This window comes from Erpetoichthys calabaricus, chromosome 1, assembly GCF_900747795.2.
Source record: "Erpetoichthys calabaricus chromosome 1, fErpCal1.3, whole genome shotgun sequence".
Taxonomy (NCBI): Eukaryota; Metazoa; Chordata; class Cladistia; order Polypteriformes; family Polypteridae; genus Erpetoichthys; species Erpetoichthys calabaricus.
The window spans coordinates 215,389,739-215,407,079 of record NC_041394.2 but is presented as its reverse complement, the minus strand read 5'-3'; the positions used below and the strand labels follow the sequence as shown (position 1 = coordinate 215,407,079).

Genomic DNA, 17,341 nt, shown 5'->3' with positions numbered 1-17,341 from the left:
CTCTGAAACGTTTCAGAGCTACTGTTATATTTATAGATGTGTCTGACTATATTTACCTGTAATTTTTTAGGTTCTTAAATGTGATAATTAGTGAAATGAGATGTTCCCTAGAACCAGCTTTCTCAGGGATGATAGGTCTGCATTTGTTCAATATGTTTGAGTCACCTGACTGGTCATCATACCTGATCCCCGATGTTTCACCAGTTGCTTCATTGAACTTAATTGGGTTACTTAGCTACCAGGTGCACTGTGACCAACACTAGTCCCAGCATTGGTTCATTAATGATTCCTGCTGTTCTTGTAACAGGTTAGCTTTGTTTTATTTTAATGGACTACTTTACTAAAAGAGCTATGTTTTCCCACTTCTTCAGCTTCAATTTCAGGTAAATTTCTAAAGAACATTTACAGGCAATCTGCCAGTGTTTTTTTTGAATGGATTACTTTTTTTGGTTAGCAGAACTTTCAGAAATGTTGTTTTGGAGAATCTTTTTTGCATGCAATAATCCAGAGAAGATCATTTTCTAATAACCATGACAGTTAATAGGACCACATTGAATACAGTATATGAATGTACCTAACTTACACTTTGTTACAGAGTAATACTTACACCTAGAACATATATTCCGATTTGCTCGAAAACTTTGATGGTAGATCAGCATGGATAGTTATACAAAAGGTTTGACAGTGTATCAAGTAAAAAGGAAATAATGTAGAGCTTTTGAATTATAGTTACAGTATTTCAGTGTATTGTGCGACCACCATAATACACTAAGATGCCTTGATGATGCCTTCAGCAATACAGATTACTAAATAATGAGTGTGGTAAGAGTTGCAACAAGGAGGGCAAACCAGCCCAACATGGAGCTGGAGAAAGAAAAGGTTAAGTTAAAGGTAAAAGAAGGAATACTGAGCGATGGGACAATGAGTGGGAAAGGAAGAGAGTTGGCAGATTTGATGGCAACAAGGAAAGTGGGAGTGTTGTATGTGCAGAAAAACTAGATGGAAAGGAAATAATGCATGATAATTGGTAGGAGGCTTTGGATTAGAAGAATGGAGAAGGGCTTTGGTAGATAGAAGTTTGGAGATAAAAAGGAAGAAGACAGAATATTTGAGGTTTAATGATGATCAGGATTCAGATGTTAGCCTGCAGGAAGAGCTATTCAAAAGTGTGGATACATTTAAATATCTAGGGTCATTGGTTGCCCAAGATGGAAAATTAGTTGCAGAGATAACTCATAGAGAGCAGTGTGGATGGAACAATTAGAAGAAAGTATTAGGAGTATTGTGTGATCGAAGAATTAAAGTTAAAGGTAAGGTTTTTAAGACATTGGCAAGACCATCAGTGATTTATTGAGCTGAGACATGGGAAGTAAAAGGAGTGTAGGATAAGAAGTAAAATGTGGCAGAAATGAAAATTTTTAGATGGATTTGCAAAAAAAGGAAGAATAAGAAATAAGGCAATCAGAGATACAACAGAAGTGGGAAAGGTGTCTAAGAATGTGTAAGAAAATCGGTTTAAGTGTTATGGACATGTGATGAAGATAGACGATGAATATGTAGGCAAAAAAGTGATGGGAATGGAAGTACATGGAAAGAGAAAACAAGGAAGACCAAAGCGGAGGTGGATGGATAAAGTAAAAGAACAACTGAAAGAAAAGGGCTTGAATGGCGAGGAGACGCAGGACTGAGCTGTTTGGAGAAGGATGATCAAGCACATCGACCCCACATAGAAGTGGAAAAAGATAAAGAGAAAGAAGAAGATGTTTAGTAGGAGTTGAATTTTTGATATTCACAGGGTCACAAGATCAGTTTATCATATACTTGGCACATAGCTTCAGTAAAGTAAAAGTATGTTGTTGCTGGTAGTGATAATTGCAGAGAGAATAGTGTAATATTTGGAAGTGTTACGACATGTAATATAGTAGGTTATAACTGCTTCAGCATTAGTGCTTTCCAGCATGTTTACAGATATGGTATAATTTAATGGGTCATTCAGTAATGAACAGGAGCGACTGTATTCATATGTTCCAGTATTGTATTATCCATTGACTATGCACCATCATTTACTGTGTCTGAATTGATATTGGGCTTGAAACGCACATGTGGAGTGACATGATGGCTTTTTCAGTAACAGTCTTGCTTTTCTTTTTTGGCTCTTATTGAATTCACTTATGGAACCACTGTCCAGATTCATATTTGGAAATTATTCTTATTCTACACATTTTGCAGAAATTATTAACAGTTAGTGGGTAAATTGCTTGTCAGAATGTGGCATGAGACACCATAGCCATATGTGTAGATTCTTGCGAAAATAAAGCACATACTTGGCTGTTTTACCAACCATGGTTCTTTTTATAGTACTTAAATGCTATATCCAAACCCCCCTCCCCACCTCCTACCAATGCCACCATAGTATAGCTCACCAAAAAATTAGTCAAGGTTTGAAATGATTCTTAAATGTATTTACTCATACAGCACGCCATATTAATCTGCACCTTTTCATTTGAAATCCCCCGCTCTTGGGGCATGTTATCTATGTGGCAAATTCATTCTTCCTAGTGAAGTTATCTTACATTTTTTTTATTATTATAATTTAAATGAGACAAAACAAGGTATACTAATTGATAAAACATTTTTTAAGTTTGTTTAGAGTCAGACGCCTTGATTGAATTATGTGACATTAGGTGGTAAAGCATTTTCATCTGTCACTTTAAACAAACAAAGCAATTTCTTTGTGTCATTGTATTGATTATTTAGACAAAATAATGAATGTTTAATTTATTAGCTTTTTGTCTACAGTAGATATTTACAGTAATGTTGTCCCTCATCTTTATTTCTGTTCACTTCACAGATTATTATATTGCTGTGTGCTCGCCTGGACACTTTATTCATTTCATTAATACAAGACAAACAGATTACCCTTGTCATAACTTATATTTCTCAGGTATGTGTGGCAAGACTATAGCAGAAACACTGGGATTTTTTTGTCCTTACAAGTTTTATAAAATTAATAAAATATAGTGTAACTTTGCCTCAAGTGCTCAATATTAACCTAATGGCAGCTTGCTGCTTTTCACATTAAGTAAATACTTACCAAAGCTTTTTTTACCTTGCTTTTAGAAAAGTCAGTTCACATGACAATAATGTTGTTTAGGCTTCTTTAACCTACACAATATTTCAATCATTGCAGTTGTTGAGTATACAGGCTATTGGAGAACTCTGTACTGATGATGCACATACATTGCTTGCTGAAATTGCTCCAGATATTGACTTTAGCAGCACACTACTACTTCTTTGTACAAGTTAGAAACTTTGTCTAAAAAACTGGAATAAATCCCTTTTCTTTCCTCTATGCTAAAATATATTTTAGATGGAATTTATTCATTCACAACATACTTATTTATTCTATCTGTGCAAAGCATAATGTAATTCATCTTGCATTAGAAAAAATAATAAATTTCTCCAAAATTTAAAATCCATCAAGGGCAGGATCCTTTTTTGCAAAAAAAAAAGTCATCATGCACCAGCTTCGCTAGATTATGTTTTTGGGATTGTCCCCAACTTAAGTAAGCAGCATCTAATATTATATAAAACTAGAAAAAAATACCTCTGTGCAAATCTTCTTCAGAGTTTGGCAAGAATTCATTACTGCTGTTTTAAGATTTTCTTCCCCGTTCTGTTTTTTCTTTTGATGTTTATATATATATATATATATATGTATATATATATATATATATATATATATGTATATATATATATATATATATATATATATATATATATATATATATATATATATATATATATGTTGAACTAAAGCAAAGACTTTTTTGTTTCATATATTGTATCATCCTGCAGTGAGAAGAGCTGGGGTGTTAACATTAAATCATAAATAACAGTTATCTTAATTTTTTGGAGTGATGTAATGTAACTGTTGTAATTATGTTTTACCCATGGTAGTATGATCTGTAAGCTCAGTAAATATAATAGTCACTAAAAAAAGTGAAGTCAGTTCATTAGATTGTATTCTTTATTTTTTTATAAATTAAAAAACTATTACACTGCTAACAGTTCATGTTATCACAAAGTGTATTTTAGAGTACTATTGCTTACCTTTTAACTGAAAAATGGACTGTCAATTTCCTTCCCCTTTTGCTTTAAGTCCCTCCCATCTGATCTTTTTGTATAAGTATATAGCTGCAACTGGAACTAGTGACCTCTGATACTTTACATGGTTTTGCTAAATAACTAAAAAAAACTGTCAGGCTCACTAATCTTTTAACTTTTTTCTTTCCTTTTCTTTATCTGTAGGTCAAGATTCTGAAATTTGCTCACTAAGCTCTAAGAGCATCATAGTATCCATGCCTGATGCCACACTAATTGATGTACAGATGGGGAAGATATGGAAAGCCAGCTTAAGTCACTCTGCTCTGTTGACGTTTTTGCATACGAGTAAATTTGATGGTCATAAGCTGGGTGCTTTGCACTGTGCTGTTGTATATCTGGCCCGAGAGGAAGATTTGGATGTGGAGGTGTGAAATAACCGTGTCATTTACCAATGATACCTAATTTTTTCGTAGCATCATTTAGAAGGAAGGCTAGTTAAGATGCCATACATTTTGTAATAATCAGAAACCATTTTCATTCTTCTACCACAACTTTTCAGTTTCCACTATTGGTTTTCAATTTAAGCATGCCTTTCAGAGAAGTGTTGTCTTTCTCTGAACTTTAGCTTTACAAGTCAAATAGACATAGTGTAAAAAAGTGCTTTTTTGTCTCCTTTATCATTGACCACATGTTTATAACAAGATGTAAAATTCAAAAACTATACTGTAGATTTAGTACCATCTTTCTTCTTGGGATAAAATTGGGTCAGGTTATAGCATACATGTAAACACACTTTGGATTAATTTACCCCAAGCTCAAATCTAACAGTTGCAAGAAAATATGTGAACCCTTTGGAATTACCTGGATTCTTCTGCACATATTAAAAATTACTATTTTTATAGAGCAAGTTGCCTCAAACCCATACTCCCAATCTTATCTACAATTAGTTTTTGGAGACGTCATTAGCCAATAGGTTCACCGCTTTTTTTTCCCAGCCTGGATTATGAATGTTTAAACAGTGTGGTTAGTGTTGACAAAAGAAGTAGAATTGTTTGTTTGTTATTTCAACCTGAAAATGCTGCTACTGATTCTGAAAATATTATTTATTTGGGAATATTTATTGGTGTGATTATATTGGAGCTTCTGAATAAGTTACTTCAGGCTGTGTGGTTGTCCTCTCCACCTGATGGAACTCCGGAAGACAAACTATTTGTGCCTGAACAAGTTGTTCGGGAAGTTTTAGATTGAGGTCACTCCTCTTTGTTCTTAGGTCATCCTGGTACTGTATTACAAAATCAACAGAATTTATCAAAAGCTATTTCTGGTGGTCAACAGTGAATAAAGACAAAGGATTTTATTTAAGCTTGTGAATTATATAACAGGTCCAGATCCCCATCTGGTGCCCATTTTGATTTATTACAACCTGCTTCAGGGTGGCACGGTGGTGCAGTGGTAGCGCTGCTGCCTCGCAGTTAGGAGACCCGGGTTTGCTACCTGGGTCCTCCCTGCGTGGAGTTTGCATGTTCTCCCCGTGTCTGCGTGGGTTCAAATACATGCAGGTTAGGTGGATTGGTGATTCTAAATTGGCCCTAGTGTGTGCTTGGTGTGTGGATGTGTTTATGTGTGTCCTGCGGTGGGTTGGCACCCTGCCCAGGATTGGTTCCCTGCCTTGTGCCCTGTGTTGGCTGGGATTGGCTCCAGCAGGCCCCCGTGACCCTGTGTTCGGATTCAGCGGGTTGGAAAATGGATGGATGGACAACCTGCTTCACCCTCTGCCTGTTCTTAGAAGCACATTACTGTGGATTTTATAAATGACCATCCACCATCAAAAGATCTAATATTTTAGTTATAGTAGATTGTATTTCAAAGAAAGCTTATTTAATTACCCTAAGTAAACATCCTTATTTCTAATCAGTAAGTAGAAATATTTATAAATCTCTTATTTCCAACTTCATGGACTTCTTAAATGTATTATTTCTGATTGTGGTTCTCAATTTTGGAAAAAAAATAGTTTGGAAGTTGATATGCAGGTGAACTCACTTTGGGAAAGTAATGAACAATATGAAAGTCAGCCGCTTAGTGCTGACTTGAAAAGGAGAGAGTCAACTAGGTTTAAGATTAGACAATAGGTGTGGCTGTCCTTCTTGACACTTCTACCTAAGACTGCTGTCCAACATACATAGTTTTCATTTTTGAATTAATTTAAACTGTGCTGTTTTTTTATCATCTTTTTTTTGTTTTTCACAATGCTGTTTTTTTGTATTTTGGCAATCACACGTGAATTCCATTACTACAGTCATTAACATCAGTGTCTCATCCAGTATAAATGTGGCAGCAATTGACTATTTCATGTTATGTTTCTCTTTTGTATCGATCTTTGTTCTCTGCTTTCTGAATGTCTTTTGATATTCTATTCTAAAATGTTTTGGTGTATGTTTTTCGTGGTTTTGACCCTGCTTTCCTCTGATATTCACAAGACACACTGGGGTTCTTTAACCATAATCCAGGTACTTCCAATGTTTTCACAAACATTTGTCTTGTCTATACACTCTGATACTGATGCAAGATTAATGCCACTTCAGCTTCTCTTTGCCCTGTATCAAATATTTTCCCTTCTGAAATTTGTTATATTAGGATTTGTTGCTTATTTGTGTCACATTTGAAACTGTGATCATACTGAGATTATTGAATCTTGCATTAATTTCCGTGAAACTTGTTGATTTGCATCACATCGCAGTTGGTATTTGATGTGGTTGTGCACAAAAGTAAAAAAAAAAAAAAAAATCTCAAATGGTTTCACTTATTCGTTTATTTTCCAAACTTTCTTAATTCAATTCACAGTCAATAAGGACCACAGCATATTAGGTCAGGATCTGGTAACAGACACTTATAAAATATGGAGTTGTCATCAGTCCATCTCTGGGATATCTGGAGAAAATTCACATACTGTAGGTATAGAGTGAGAATGGACAGGGTGTGCCCAAGACTTTTTATAGCTATGAGAGTTTGTCATTGTGCCACTGTTTCACCCCAAGCTTGGCTGTTTAGTTATTATTATTATTGATGATTCTGTGAATTACTCCTTTCATATTAACTGAAAATATCTTTTGTAAAATGGAAATTATGTTGGCAATAGAATGACACTGACTTAATATACAGTAATCCCTCCTCCATCGCGGGGGTTGCGTTCCAAACCCCCCCGCGAAAGGTGAAAATCCGCGAAGTAGAAACCATATGTTTATATGGTTATTTTTATATTGTCATGCTTGGGTCACAGATTTGCACAGAAACACAGGAGGTTGTAGAGAGACAGGAACGTTATTCAAACACTGCAAACAAACATTTGTCTCTTTTTCAAAAGTTTAAACTGTGCTCCATGACAAGACAGAGATGACAGTTCCGTCTCACAATTAAAAGAATGCAAACATATCTTCCTCTTCAAAGGAGTGTGCGTCAGAGAGAGAGAGAGAGAGAGAGAAAAAAGCAAACAGTCAAAAATCAATAGGGATGTTTGTCCGGCGGTGCTTCGCATACTTAAAAGCCAAAGTAGCTGCAAGGAAGGGAGCAAGCATTTTTCAGCATTTTTTAGAGGAGCGTCCATATCCTCTAAGTCAGTATGCGAACAGCCCCTCTGCTCACACCCCCTCCGTCAGGAGCAGAGAGAGAGAGAGAGAGAGAGCAAACAATCAAAAATCAATATGTGCTGTTTGATCTTTTAAGTATGCGAAGCACCATGTGGGAAGCATATCGCTTGCAAAGCAGCCAGCAAAGAAGGGAGCACTGTGAAGGTAATCTTTCAGCGTTTTTTGAGGAGCGGCCGTGTCCTCTAGGGGTGCGAACAGCCCCCGTGCTCACAATATACTTGAGGAGTTTTATTTAATACATAATACGCGCTGTGGTTGGGTAGCTTCTCAGCCATCTGCCAATAGCGTCCCTTGTATGAAATCAACTGGGCAAACCAACTGAGGAAGCGCGTATCAGAAATTAAAAGACCCATTGTCCGCAGAAATCCGCGAACCAGCAAAAAATCTGCGATATATATTTAAATATGCTTACATATAAAATCCGCGATAGAGTGAAGCCACGAAAGTCGAAGCGCGATATAGCGAGGGATTACTGTATATTGATAATTTAGCTTAGTATATGTGTTCATGTTTATAAATGGAATATGGTTCTGACCTTTTACTGGTTCTATATTAGATTTGAAATCTATGTAAGTGTTGAGAGTTTGAACTTGGTGATGAGAACTATAAAAGAGAACAGGGCTAAAACTTTTTTTTTTTTTTATGAAAACTTACTAAATCGCCAGTGACCATCTATGGTTATCGTGATCTCGAGAGAAAGCTCTTTCTGTGAAAATATGTCTTTTATCATTAGGGCATCCCTATGCAACTATTTTGTCATTGTTAAACCGCATTCAATTCTGTCATAGTCACTGGCTAGCATTTAGGGATTTTTTGTGCTATACCTGGTTTGAATTATCATGCTGTCTATTACAGCACATACTCAAAACATGTACATAAACTTGGTAGTATTGAAAACTAAATTTAAACCACATTCAAATTAAACTTTCTTTGTGTCTAGATTATAAACTGGCTAACTGAGAAATGGACAAGTGATACAAACTTCAATCTTTATCAAGAATTTATTCTGGGTAAGTTATGTTTTAGTATGTTTTCCTGTTTCTTAATGTGAATTTATCATATTAAATAAACAAACATGTTTCTTCTGTATTTAAATACAGCTTCATTATACAGAAAAATACGTTCTGATTCATTCAGTTTAGACAAAATTCTCCCATATACTTCAGTGTCTGTTTGGGAAGAGGTAAGTCATTTTTGTGCTGTACTTATTTATGTAATGATGCACCGAAAAACAAATGCTGTATGTATTCTGATTGGTAATGCTGCTTTTAATTTGTGTTTAATGTATTTGTGTGTTAGAAATGTTATTTAGTAATTTAATCTAATAGTACTATATTTTAATGAGAGACACAGTAGTAAGTTAGCACTACTGCCTCACAGCTTCAAAGACCTAATTTTCTTATGTGGTCCTGCTACTGTGTAGTTTTCATGTTTTCATGTACCAAGTGTTCATGTGTATGTTCTCGATTTACTGCTATACCCTCCCACCTTCCACAGCTGTGTCTTTTATCCTAATAGTTGACTAGTGTGACACTGTATGTATGAATATGTATGTGTTGAATGCTTGTATTTTGTGTAGTGAATGGGCATACTATTTTATAAATGTGATTACAGTTTAAGTTGCAGTGGATGTTAGTATTATGTTGATAAACAAAGAATTGTTTAATTGTGTTGGTCATATTGGACTACCTTTAGAAAATATGGTGTTCTCTTCATACATGATAATTATACTATATATTACTTCTGCTTCAAGGTAGCAGAGACCTAAATTGATCTGGAATGTTAAGCAGGAACCAACCCTCAAAGGGGAGGTTCCTGCCCAACACATTATATGAATGTAAGAGTGAATATATCAATATTTACATTGTTTCTCTATATCAAAAAACCTTTGAGGCCTTAAACTCCGTATTATTGCATTATTTTAACTAGCACAAAGAAATATAAATTATATACAGTCTATTTCAACTCAGTTTTTGATGGATGTTTTTCATTTTTGTCTTCTTGGAGTATATATTCTTGTTTTACTGTATTAAGGACTAAGAAGCAGATCCATAATTTTTTATTTTTTATAAGGAAATCCCTGGAGTAAAGTGCTCATCTGATCTCTTGCCACAACCTACCTTCTTGGACAGGGTATGCAGTTGTTTTTGTGTTTGTATGGATGTGATATTATGAGTTTTTAATGTAATGCTAAATAAACAAAGCTTTGGTGAGCTATACCTTGTTAGTGTGAGGTAATTTTGATTTCTTTTGAAATATTGATCACCAGCATTTTCTAATGATTGTAACCTCTAAACTGAAATTGCCTATATAAAGCATTTTCTACATTGCATTAATAATTTGCAGCAGTCATGGCTCAAATTAACCATGTATGAATGTGATTACTCTGTAATTGCATGTTGAATTCTGTAATGACTAATTAAAGACACTGACTAATATATTTACAAATTACATGATTGAAAATGAGGCTGCTTAAAAATGTAATTCACATATAATTTGTGGGTGAAAGTGTTTATTTCGAATAAAGATGCAGACTTACTTGAGCAACCCTTAATGGAAAATTGTACTGGGTTTAAAGTAAAGAAGACTTTTAATGGAAAATGTACCAGATGCTCAGGCTCTTTCTTTTCATGATAAAATGGCAGTTATCGGAGATGCTGTATTCTATATATAGAAAGTTTAGCAAATGTCAAAAAAACATTAATGTCTGGGCGGCACGGTGGTGCAGTGGTAGCGCTGCAGCCTCGTAGTAAGGAGACCTGCATTCACTTGCCGGGTCCTTCCTGTGTGGAGTTTGCATGCTCTCCGTGTGTCTGCGTGAGTTTCCTCGGGGTGCTCTGGCTTCCTCCCACAGTCCAAAGACATGCAGGTTAGGTGCATTGGTGATCCTAAATTGTGCCTAGTGTGTGCTTGATGTGTGGGGGTGTGTGTGTGTGTGCGCCCTGCGGTGGGCTGGCGCCCTGTGTTGGCTGGGATTGGCTCCAGCAAACCCCCGTGACACTGTGTTAGGATGTAGCAGGTTGGAAAATGACTGACTGACTAAACAATAAGTAGGTAGAGGTAAATAAAATGGTGATGCTCATATCTATTATATATCTATATAATCCAATATTTGAAAACCTTGAACAGAAGCCAATATAAAAAACTCAGAAATAGTTGTCACACACGTGTGCATGGAAGACAGCTGGAGGAACCAATCAAAGGTAATTCTGTGACAGGCCAGGGGGCGACAGGGTGCACTAATCTTTCCTCTGCTATAACTGCAGATTGAATACGGGATATTCTGTTTGAGTCTGATGACGTCACTTCCGGTTCTGGCCACAAAGATGTCATTTCCACTGACCTTCCTTAAGGTGCATTGGCGGTCCTAAATTGTCCCTAATGTGTGCTTGGTGTGTGTGTGTGTGTGCGCGCCCTGCGGTGGGCTGGCACCCTGCCCGAGGATTTGTTCCTGCCTTGTACACTGTGCTGCCTGGGATTGGCTTCTGCAGACCCCCATGACCCTGTGTTAGGATATAGCGGGTTGGGAAATGACTGACTAACTGACATTAATGTCTATAACAAATAATAAATGAAATTAGTGAATTAAATAAAATTTAATAATTAAGCAAGAAATTCACTCATGCTATCTTCTCTTTTTAAATTGTAATTTATCAGTACTATACCAAATTTAATAGAATCCCTTATCTTTCCTTTTGCATATTGTCTTAGTAATCTTTTATAAGCTTTAGCCAACAAATATAGTTTTGTAACTATCATAATTTATTGTTGATGCATACATATTTTTAACTCTGCACGTTTTCCACAGACAAGAAATCTGAAAGGATTTTGGGAAGAATTCAGATACAATGTGGAGGTCCTCAACTACTTTGACGTTGTCCCAAATCTTAGATACAATAATAGTTTAATCAGAGAAGAATGGAATAACCTCCTTGCTGAGATGGTAAAATAATTTGAATGAAGCAATTTTCTTAATGAGAAAATTTTCTTTTTTTTTCTTTTATGGATTCTTTGTTTCTTGCGTGTTGAAAAGGTAGCACTTATTAACATTCTTTGCCTCTGTTAGTTAACATTGTCTGAAATGCTTTTAGTTTTAATCACTATGTATTTTTTGTGTAATTGTGAATTTTTTTTTTTCAACTGTTTGTGCAGTCCATTTCTGGTTTTCGATTTAAAATCTAAAATTAATTTTAATGTTTCAGTTAACTTTGTAATTACAATATTTTTTTGTTCATTTTCTTGACCTACTCCAGTGAGTCAAAAGCATCACGTGTTACTGATGCATATTTACACAATTACACCAGGGTAATTCAATCTTGACAGCTGACCTGACTGGTGATCTTTAGATTACGATAAGGGCCATATAATTATAGAGATAAAGCAAGCACAGACAGAATCTCATCCTGCTGTGTAACCATGGACCCAAGCAATTTTAGAAGAAAAAAAAAAAAAAAAGAAGAAAACATTTAGATTGCTAAATTTTGATTGGATTAAATGGTATCATTTTCATTTTTTTTTCTTTATTAAACATTTACAAACCTTTACCTGAGGTGAGTAACTTCATCTTTAGATTTGGTAGTGCTCTTAATGAATAAATGATTGGTAAAGACGTAAAGAAGTATTTGCTATTGACTTACTAATGGAAGTAATTATAAAATATTGCAATTAAATTATCATATGTAAATTAAATCTATAAGAATGACTAGTGTTAATTTTTTTACACTTAATGCTTCACCCATAGTTTTTTTTTTTTTTGTCCTTTTATTTTTTGTCTTGGTAGAAATTGAGTATGCTAACAAAATTGAGTATGCTATTTTTAAACAGTACTTATGTTCTCTGCTAGGTTTAGAATTTTTGATACAACTTTGGGAAAAAATATGTTAATGCTAATGAGGAACAAGTTATAGGCACATTATTTTATGTAAGTTTTGATGTATTATGTGAATTTATTAACAGTATTTAACATACAGTATTTAACAATTAGTTTTCAGTGCTGAACGTTTATCATTTTAAGTTATTTTCTTTTTTTAAATGTGTTTTGTTGGATTTCATTTCATAACTATTTTAGCTTGATTCAGAGAAGTATGTTAATTTGAGCTTAAAGGGTTCCCGACATGCTTGCAAGGATTTCTGTATAATTCAAAGTCATAGGATAAAGTGGTACAATGTGAATGCGAGTTAGTCTGGTCTGTTGGCTCATTCTTTATAAGTACTTGCAGCAAATACTACTGGGCAACAACATTTTGTCATTTTAAAAACTGAAATCAACCCAAATAAATGCATGCAAAACTTGGAAAACTAATGAATGACACATGGAGTATTTTTTCTATATTTCATGCAGTAAATGTATGTTTTTCTTAACTTTGCTTTATAGACAGTAACAGCCTTTTAGCAAAACTACTTGATATAGTGTACTTGAATATTTATGTGGCTTCTTGTTTTCTTGGATTTTTTTTTAACATGCATTCAGAATTCTGAGGAGTCAAAACCATCCAGTCACTTACGACACTTTTTGGAAAACACTAAAAAGTAAGTAATGAATGTTTGAGAGAGTAATAATGTTATGAGCTATCTGAATGCTAGGTTGAGCAATGTTTGACTTCAGTCAGTCAAATGTCATTTTACACTAAAACTTCGACATACTGATTTCATACCAATGCCATCGACATACTCTATACCAGGGGTGGCCAACTCCGATCCTGGAGAGCCACAGTGGCTACAGATTTTCATTCTATTTTCTTAATTAGTGACTCATTTTTGTTACTAATTAACTTCATTTAATTTATTTGCTATTTAAGACTCAGATCTTTTAAATCAGGGCTGATCAATGTTGGTCCTGGAGGGCTGCAGTGGCTTCAGGTTTTTGTTCCAACCCAATTGCTTCATGAGAAATTATTCAATGCTGATGAAGCACTTATTACTCGAGTGACATTTTTCTGCTTCATTCTAGTTGTCTCACTTGTTAAGATTTTTAAACCCATAATTGCTTATTTTAGTCTTTTACAGCCATATTCATTGCTTTAACTGCTCCTTATTAGCAATAAGATGCAAATTGCAAATGAACCAGCAGTTCTACATCTAGCTTGTCTCCCTTTACACCTATGTGTATTCATCATTCACTATTTGCTTTAATTAAGTACTCAGAAAGAAACTGAACAGGAAGTGAAAAACTGAAACTTACTCCTCCATTTTAAGCTTCAAATCACTTGGATGATACATGTATCATTAGAAAGGAAAAAAATCTGTGATTTAAGAATGAACTGACATGGTAGATTTAAAACACTAACAAGCCATGACATGTAATAAGATCTGTTATTGGTGAGGATTGGTTTCTACGGTAATTAAGCAATTGGGTTGGAACAAAAACTTGCAGCCATTGCGGCTCTCTGGGGTCAGAATTAGCCACCCCAGCTCTGTATGACAGTTTTTCTTTAATGTTAAAAAGAGATTGTGAAATTGATTGAATTTCATACATTAGTGAATACTTTTAACTGTAAGTACTATGGCAACTTCTTTCATGATACTGCATACAACAAAATTTATTTTTATAGCACACTTATATGCTAACTATTTAGCTCAAAGTGCTTTACAAGATGTGAAAGAAGTAGTTACATATAAAGAAAACAAATTAAAATTAGATAATAATAATAATGCTTAAATAATATACAAAAATAAATAATGCAAATATACATAAGTTATATCATTAAGAGAAATTGATCCTTCAGTATAGGGTATTTTGTTTTAAATCCCTAAATCACAGCCCGATGGTAAGGTTATTTGCCCAGGGTGGACAAGGTAGAGAAAAAAATAAAATGAAAACATAGTTTATAAGAGTTCCAGTCCAAAAGCAGCTCCCACTGGGCATTTTGCCTAACATGCATGTCCTTAAGTAGTTTTTATTGTTTGTTTAGAGGATTCGACACAGTGAGTCCCATTGAAGGTTGGGGTATCCACTTTCATTTAAACATTTAAAAATCACTGGCAGCTGTACAGGACTTTGATCAGGTGGCAGTGGTACAAAACACTATCACAGAAGAACCAGAAAAGAAAAAAGAGAAAAGTAAATACATATTAACAAGGAAAAACTAGAATACACAAAAAAAATCATAAAATATGTTACTATATATTAAACACACATACAGTGCACACATGAAAATGTCTTTATATACATATAGTGGATATAGAAAAGAATCACCCCCTTCAAAATATTACCTTTTTTTTTTGCTTTACAGCCTTAAATGAAAACACACAAACCAATATTTTTTCTAACTTTACTTACTCAATGCAAACTATAATATCCAAGTGAAAGATATCATAGCTACAGTTCAGAGGAATTTTAAAAAGTTAAAAAAAAAACAAGAAATACTGAGATGAATAAAGGATCACCCCCCTCCTAAACAATATTTGTAAACTCAATCAGGTGTAAGTGACCACCATTTCCATTGCAGACCATGGTTACTGGCTTCCACCTGTGATCAACTGTAATCTGTGTGATTAGTGAAGCATAAAAACAGCAGTTCCCAGAGCATTCCCTTGCTTGGTAGTGCAACTGACAGCAAACAGCTGACTATGGATGGCAAGCCACTTTCAAAAGATCTCAGAGATAAAATTGTGGACAGACATAAGGCAGGAGATGGCTACAAAAAAATCTCAAAGGCTTTATCAATCCCAAGGAGCACATTAAAGTCCATAATAAAGAAGTGGCAAGTGTTTGGCACAACTAGGAACCTCCCTGGATCCAGCCATCCCAGTTCTGTAAAGAAGAGTGGGCAAATATTGCTCAATCTAGATCTGCAAAGCTGATAGAGAAGTATCCCAACAGACTCAAGGCTGTCATTAAACCAAAAGGTGGTTCAATAAAATATTGACATGGGGGCAGGGAGGTGATTCTTTATTAATATCAGTATGTCTTGTTTTTGATTTTTTTATATATTTTTTCTGAACTGTAGCTGTGATATCTTTCACTTGGATGTTATACTGTAGATTGCATAGAGTGAGTAAAGCTGGAAAAAATATCGGTTTGTGTGTTTTCATTTAAGGCTGTAAAGCAAAACAAATGGGAATATTTCAAAAAGGGTGATTCTTTTCTATACCCACTGTATATGTACAGGTTATAAGTATCACTAATCTGAAATGCTTGGGACCAGAAGTATTTCAGATTTTGGAATATTTGCATATACATAATGAAATATGTTCAGAACACACGATTAAGTAGGGAAATGCAGCCAAACCAATGTAATATTACATATAACTTAATCATTATTAGAGTGAGCCTCAAAAGAGATGAATATGACACAAGGGGAACACAGCGAAACACCTTCTATAAGTCAACAAAACACATGTAGAAAAATTAGGCATACTCCCATTCCCCCTTCAGGATCCTCTTGAGGGTAAAGAGCTAGTCCATTGTTCCATGGCCTGGATGGAATCCACATTGCTCCTTCTGGGTCAGGGGTTCCACAACTGGGAGGTGTCTCTTTTCCAGTACCATGGCCTGATGTTTCCCATGGATGCTCCATAATAATTTGATCACACCTCCCAGTCACCCTTTTTAAAAAAGGGTACAACAACCTTGATCTGCCACTCCCAGGGGCACAGTTCTTGACAACCATTCAATGTTGAAAAGGCATTTCATCCATGACAGCCCAAACGTGTGTAGTGCCTTCAGCATTTCTGCTGCCTGGTCTTTGCCACTGTGAAGTTGCATAGCTACCTCAGTGGCCAACCTCAGAGAAATGGACATTGATCTCCAATCAGCTTCTGGCTCTGCCTCCCCCACAGAGAGCATGTCCATCAGGTCCAGGAGCTCTTGAAAGTGTCCCTTCCACCACCAGACTACATTCTCAGTCTAGTTCAGCATTTTTCCACCCTTAGCTGAGAACAACCTAGGTGAAAAAACCTGATTTCCCTTTCTGAATCCCCTGATGGTTTGCTAGAACCTCTTTGAGCTCAATCAATATTGACTTTATGTGGACTCTTTGAACTATGCAGCCTTTTTAACCTGTTGGTGCCTTTCTGCTGGTTTTGGGGTCTCCCATGCAAACCACATACAGTATGAAAGAGTCCTTAAGCCTGATGGCACCCTAGTGGTGGAGAGCTTTGTGTGACCATGTGATCTATGTTGTCTGGTGAAGAACAATTCCAAGGTAAATTGTTCCTAGATGTGGGGGTCAAATAAAGAATGATTCACAGCCCCTAATGATGCAGAATCGCAAATATAAAAGTAGTTCACCACCCGGCTTTCTTGTTGACTAGGCTTACCATGGGGCCCAGTTGAGCATAGCCCAAAATCATGATGTGGGACTGCCCTCTTGTGAACCACCCTCCTGCAGAAGGAATACGGATCAGGTGCAGTGTGACCAGTGTGTTGGTTGAAGGTGGAAGTCTTCATGAACTTCAAACTACAATCATAAACAGATTCTTGGGGCAATCTTGTGGGATCTCTCCTGGGAGGGAGAAGCCAGAGTAGGTGGTTTGGTTCTGAAACCAAACCTCTTGAAAGAGGCTGGACTCTCCTTTAGTTTGGAGCTACCCAGGAGGAAAAGTATTGGGTAGGAGTGGGCTACTTTCTGAGCCCATTCCTAGTCCAT

General features: G+C 35.6%; 1 protein-coding gene across 1 annotated transcript in view; it reads left to right on the top strand.

Moving 5' to 3' along the window:
* gsap (gamma-secretase activating protein) overlaps positions 1 to 17,341 on the top strand; it is a 175,170-nt gene that overhangs the window by 92,333 nt on the left and 65,496 nt on the right. Inside the window, exons 15-21 of the mRNA XM_028811696.2 lie at positions 2,852 to 2,944; positions 4,312 to 4,532; positions 8,692 to 8,761; positions 8,852 to 8,934; positions 9,825 to 9,884; positions 11,560 to 11,694; positions 13,222 to 13,280. Of these exons, the coding sequence (XP_028667529.2) occupies positions 2,852 to 2,944; positions 4,312 to 4,532; positions 8,692 to 8,761; positions 8,852 to 8,934; positions 9,825 to 9,884; positions 11,560 to 11,694; positions 13,222 to 13,280 (721 nt within the window). The remainder of the gene's footprint in view (positions 1 to 2,851; positions 2,945 to 4,311; positions 4,533 to 8,691; positions 8,762 to 8,851; positions 8,935 to 9,824; positions 9,885 to 11,559; positions 11,695 to 13,221; positions 13,281 to 17,341) is intronic.